The sequence below is a fragment of the Octopus bimaculoides genome, chromosome 4, assembly GCF_001194135.2.
Source record: "Octopus bimaculoides isolate UCB-OBI-ISO-001 chromosome 4, ASM119413v2, whole genome shotgun sequence".
Classification (NCBI taxonomy): Eukaryota; Metazoa; Mollusca; class Cephalopoda; order Octopoda; family Octopodidae; genus Octopus; species Octopus bimaculoides.
Genome location: NC_068984.1, coordinates 144,149,771 through 144,156,036, shown reverse-complemented (window position 1 = coordinate 144,156,036; position 6,266 = coordinate 144,149,771). Strand labels below are relative to the sequence as shown.

The 6,266-nt window shown below is 38.1% G+C and overlaps 1 protein-coding gene across 1 annotated transcript; it reads left to right on the top strand.

The window, feature by feature from the left end:
• Positions 1-1,838: 1,838 nt before the first annotated feature.
• On the top strand, positions 1,839-5,665 carry LOC106869998 (retinol dehydrogenase 14). The gene is made up of 2 exons (XM_014915956.2): positions 1,839-2,584; positions 4,606-5,665. Exons 1-2 carry the CDS (start codon positions 2,186-2,188, stop codon positions 5,257-5,259), a joined length of 1,053 nt encoding a protein of 350 aa, XP_014771442.1. The 5' UTR covers positions 1,839-2,185; the 3' UTR covers positions 5,260-5,665.
• The last annotated feature ends 601 nt before the right edge of the window (positions 5,666-6,266 follow it).

Sequence of the window (6,266 nt, the reverse complement as noted above, 5' to 3'; positions counted from 1 at the left end):
CTCTCTCTCTCTCTCTCTCACACACACATATGTGATGAAGGGATTGTTCTTTATGTTGTCTGTCTCGTTTCTTTCGTTGTTCGTTTTCCATGTTTTTGTTTTTTATGTTCTCGTTTCTCATTTTGTTCACGTTTTTTTGACGTCCTGTACCTATATATGCATGTATATATACTTATGTAGGTATGTACATATATGTATGTATATATGCATATATATTATTTATATATGATCGAACGCCACGCATCCATTTCCAAGTAAGTTTTACCTGTCTATCTATCTATCTATCTATCTATCTATGTGTGTGTATATATATATATCTTCGTAATTATTCCAAATTTATTAGAATTATTTATCTTTTTGTTTTCGCTTTTAAAGTGTGACGAGCGAACTTTGTGTCATACTTGCTAGTGTCTCTGTTGTGAGTCCTTTACAAAAAAAATCGAATCACGTATTTTAAGATCATTAGGACAACGACAATAACAACAAGCTTCTTAATTGAAAGCATTAAAGATAAGAGGAAAGGCAAAAAAAAAAAAATTAAAACAATAAACATCATGGCTCTGATTGAAGGTTTATTACGGTGATATTGCTTGGCTTCAATCAATGTGAAAGCGATGCTGTAAACTGAAGTATCGATATAGACAGGCGAATATATTCTCACACACACGAGTGGACACACACACACACACACACATACATACATACATACATACATAGTGGCTGTCAACTCGTTAGACGAGCATGATCGTCACTGACAATTTATCCTGGATGTTTAAGACAATGGCGGTTAGCAATGGCCGTGCTGAAGTTTTAAGTCACTAACAGCTTGCACAACGTCGCTAAGACTCTCACCTACAAAGCCAGGTGAGAGTCCAGAAACAAGTAAGACCAACGTCTCCGGTTTTACAACGAGGTGGCTGTTATTTCGGAATTTCATTATTGATATTTGCTTCAACGGATGTTTAGGCAATGACATTTCCCCCGGTTTATCGCGCGCCTGGGCGTTACATCCGGTATTTCTATGTCCCCGAACGGAAGCGGGGGACAGTGATACAAACAAAGTTGCAGGTGTCGTATCAGTGTTTTCCTTGTCCAAGAAGAAACTAAGGGGTCTCTCACCCCCAGCTGTTGTTTAGCCGTTGACTCTATTGAGTTCATCCGTTTTTGTTTTTTTTTTAGTTTTCCTTTTCGTCCTGCTGGGTGTCCAACGAAAATCCTCCACCTTACCAAGCAGGCTCGATAGGGTTGCCGGTTTAGTCGCTGACAGCTCGATCATGCGGCAGGTTGTACTGCGTTACATGTTACCAGAAGCACTAGTAATCTGATGTACATACATACATACATACATACATACACGATATAATGCTTTGGTATAGAGATTTAAGTCCAGCTCCAAACAGACAGGTTTTATCACAATATGTACAAATTGAAAAAACGTCAATCAAGTTCATGTTTCCTAACTGGTTGTTTTTTCTCTTATTTTCCTTGTATTATCCTGTTTTGCTCAAACGTTTCCACACCATTCTATATTTTTCAACACCAGGCTGGGCGATCCATTGCCTGAACCTTTTCTTTATATCACACACTTTATTTTCCTGAACAATTTCACCAGAGAACAATTGCTTTAAGGTTGGCTCGTCCTCCGTGCAGACAATATTTCCAGATCACCGCAGTTGATTTTTCAAATTTATTGCTTGGAAGCGACCAGATGTAGCTGGAACATCGGAGTCAGGTTTGAAAGGTTTCCATTTTATTTTCAGCATATGACGTAAACATGTTTGATAGAATCGTCTCAAGAGTTCAAAGTGATGTTTGTGACGTGTCCAAGTTTCAGAGAAGTATAACACAACAGATTTATAAACAGATAGTTTTGTTTCGTTGTTGACACACAAATACGTACAAAGCATAGAAAAACGGACGTAAATGATGATGATGATGCATACCGAGTGGAAGATCGTCACGTTCCAAACATGTTTCACTCTGCTGCGTCTCTACAACTGAAACAGAATTTAAATACTTTCTCTTCCATTTTTTAAAAAAAGAAAACATTTCCTCATCCGTTAAGACATTTGTGTTTTTGATATTGTCTGAAGCAGACGTTCGAATTAGCTAAAGGAGAGACGGAGAGAGTTATTAGTTCGATATATTAATATACGGCGCTTGCAACATTTTTTAAAAAGTAATAATGTCACTTGCAGTGAATTATTTCGATAGAAACGGAAAAATCTTTACGATGCTTTTCTACACGATATTGTTGTGTATAGTCACAACGTGTTGCTTGTATATTCTCTCCAAAATTGCGATGAAAATCCGATATCATTATCATTTCAAGTGCCATAAAAACTACTTCCGAATGGATGGGAAAACGATACTTATTACTGAAGCTACTTCGGGTACAGGTAGATCCATTGCCGAGTATCTTGTTGCGCAGGGTGCCAAAGTAATCATGGCCTGTAGGAATATATCTAAAGCGGAGGAAGTCGCCGATGAAATTCGAAATTCAACCGGTATAGACCCTAAAATGTTAAGCGTTGTCCATTTGGATTTTATAGACCTCAACAGCGTCCGAGAATGTGCTAAAAAAGTGAGTTTTTAAAATATTCTTTGTGTATTCGGTTTTATTCATTTACGTTAAACTGTCATGAGATGGAGCTAAACTCATTGTAAATCGAACTGTTCGATTGGTTTCCATTCCTGATTTATTATGTTTATCCATTTCAAGTAAGCTACTGAACCACTGAACTTCTGAGAAAGGCATGAATGTCACTACATCTCATTTCTTCTTTAAAAATAAAATGTCTTGTTGAAAGATAAAAGGTTATCAAGTGAATTCAGATTGCTTTGAACCTAGTTTGGCACGGGTCCCTCAAGTTCTGCAACTATGAACCCCATTCACCTCTTATTTAGATGATAATTTTGTTATTTTTTAAAAGGGTCGGTCTTTAGGAAGGAGCTATATCCATGGCCCATAGGAATGGCCGATTCCATGGCTTGTAACGAGAGGCTGTCTTCTTGACCAGTGAGGAAAGCTGTGCCCTTGTCCAGTGAGGAAAGTTGTTCCCTTGACTTACAGAGAAACTGCCCATGGCCTTCACATGTCCTCAGAAACAATGGGATCAATGTGGTTAATATTTCCTTTAAACAGTTGAAAATTGACACCTGAATGATAATCCTATAAGGAAGCCTCTATGTGATCGCTCAGCTTGCTAGAAATAACAACCAAATCTTCCTCAAGGAAGAATACATTGGATAATGTAGTCATTGATACATTATGTATGAAAATTAGGATAGAATAATCACGACAGAAGTGTGTTTGCTTCAAGGCTCACTGGTGTCTGCCACACTTTGTACATTCATGATCTATTTCTTATCGCTTTCGATCAAACATGCTGCTTCATAGATCATATTACTGTTCAATACTTCTTAATATTCTATATTCGGATGTCAGCCACACGCAATTTACACCCTCATGTTAAAACGTGCGTCACTTCTATAGAAATGCATTTTGAAAATGTCCCTTAATGGGGCTGGTTGATGACAACGTAGCATCACATGTCAGCTTTGATCAATTGCTGACCCCTCCACAAAACTTATGTAAGACCCATAACTGAGCCCCTTTCTTTAGCGTCAGGACATCAAGATTGGAACAATTTCTGATCGTTTATTTTTAAGTAAAAGTCACAATCTGGTACTAATTTTACATTTGTTACGATATCGTTCTTGCGAGACATCATATCCACCACGGGCAATATCCAAAAGAAGCCTATCTCATTGATACCCATTCCCTGACACACTGTAAGTTCTGGCTGTCGAGGCAACCTCTGCACCGCTAGAAATAGCTGATAAGCTTCTCTCAAATAACAGCTAGAACAAATATCGCAAAGACGCTCTGACCACCACCCCTGCTAATTGACCGTGAGGAACGTTGTCTCCTTGGCTTATAATCTTAATAAAACGCCACCATTTTGTCAGACTCGTTTTATCTAGATTATTTACATTCGACGGATATTTGTCCTCTGATTAATTGTTGCCTGAGGACAATCGGAGATCAAACCGATGGAAATAGCGAGGCGATATAAATATTGTAAGTAATCGCGCTAAAGACAAATGCAGCATATCGACTAGTTAAGAAGTTCGTTTGGTAATCACGAGGTTCCGGGTTCGATCATACAGCTAAGTATCTTAGGTATTTTATCACAACTCCAGGTATCAACAAACTTTGGGTGGATTTGGGTGGGCAGAAAGTGTTTAGAAGTCTGTCGGGTGGATTACACTTGCAATTGAAAGATCTACCATGTTCACATAACGTGTTAGGCTGATGGTCCTTGAGAATTACATTAAGGGTACATATGACCACTAACGTAGCTAGAGTGTGTGCCGCTCCCAGACCCCATCCGGGTGCGGATCTAGATATTAACCGAAATAACATATTGCTGACAGTTGACCCAAAAGTGCCGCCCGGGGTGGACCGACCCTATCACCCCCTCTGGCTACGCTAGTGCATATGACTGCGGTATACACAACCCCATCAAACGTTAATTCAAAGAGTTAGTCATTTGTATTCGGAATTTGTTGTTAGCTTTGTTGTTTTGTTTCTGTTTTCAGATCACTGCATCGGAAGATCGAATTGATGTATTGTTCAACAACGCTGGATTAGGACTAAGTCCTTTTAAATTAACGAAACAAGGGTACGATTATGTATTTGGCGTTAATTACGTGGGACCATTTCTGTTAACCTATTTACTGATCGATCTACTGAAGAAATCTTCTCCCAGCCGAGTTATCAACGTTATTCCGTGTGGTGACACGTTCCTCAAAGAAGAACCAGATTTTTCACGACAACTAACACAAGAATCAGACATCAAATATCCAAACCTGTTTGGTTATAACATGAGCAAGTTGGCTCAGATTTGGCACGCTAAAATCTTAAGCGAAAAACTGAAAGATTATCAAGTGAGCACAATCAGTGTTCACACTGGGTCTGGTTCCAAGATAACAACAGATCAGAAGATGCTGGCGAAGATAGTCTCCCGTTTTTTCGATTTGATATCTAGAAAATTTAACATGTTACCTAGAGATGCCGCTTTGACTGTTGCCTATTTGGCTATGGATCCCAACTTGGAGGACATGTCTGGTCAATATTTTGAAAACATGAAAATTTCTCAAAATTTGAGTCCTTATGCGAAAGACAAACAACTAGCCCAGAAAATGTGGGACGTTTCCATGGAAATGTGTGGACTTTGTAAAAAAAACGAGTAGAGTTTTTCATGGGGCGTCCTCCTTCGCGTTTTGTTTTGAAACATGCTTGTTTATCATTATTATTACCATTATTATTATTAAAAATAATACTCATTTCTTATTTAGGCATAAGGGCAGTAATTTTGAGGCGGGGAATAAGTCGATACCACGGGACCTGCAAATACTTGACTGGTGTTTCATTTAATCGATCTCCAACGGATGGAAGGCAATCCCTCCGAGGTTAACTTTGTTTTCCACCCTCTCGGGGTCGATAAAATAACCATCAGTTGAGTACTGGCGTCGATGTAATCGACTTAACCCCCATCCACGAAGTTGCTGGCCTTGTGCCAAAACTTGAAATCATTGATATTATTGTTGTTATAATTTTTTTCATTGAGAAAAAGTAAATTATAAATATAAAAAAACACATTCTTTGTTATCAAGTTGAATTTTTCAAATTTTAATTTTGTCTTCGGGATACAAAAACGAAACGGGTTCGTTTTAGCAATATATCGATTTTGATTTATTATTTTTATGTGTTTGCTTTCAAAATGGACATTTTATTAACAACATAGATTTACAGAAAGAAAAAATCGAAGGAAAATTAGAAACATGCGCCTTCACACAGAATATATAAACATATATATATACATATACGACAGGCTTCTTTCAGTTTCCATCTACCAAGTTCACTCACAAGGCGTTAATTGGTCGGAGGCTATAGAAGACGCCCAAAGTTCCACGCATAGGATTGAACCCAGAACCATTTAGTTGAGAAGTAAGCCCCTTACCTCAGTCACGCCAACGCCTATATGTTTAAACATTTCACAAAATATCATTCAATTCGATCTTATTTCAGGGTATTATATTGTGTCTATTTTCTATTTACTTTTCATTAGATTTTCTATTCTGGGTTTTAATTGGTGACTTAGTAAGTCAACCGGATCTTCACCTTGATTGTCATTCGTTTTAAACACTGTTGCCTTCTCCTACCATGTCCCACTCTCCTTCATGCCATCTGGAATGAC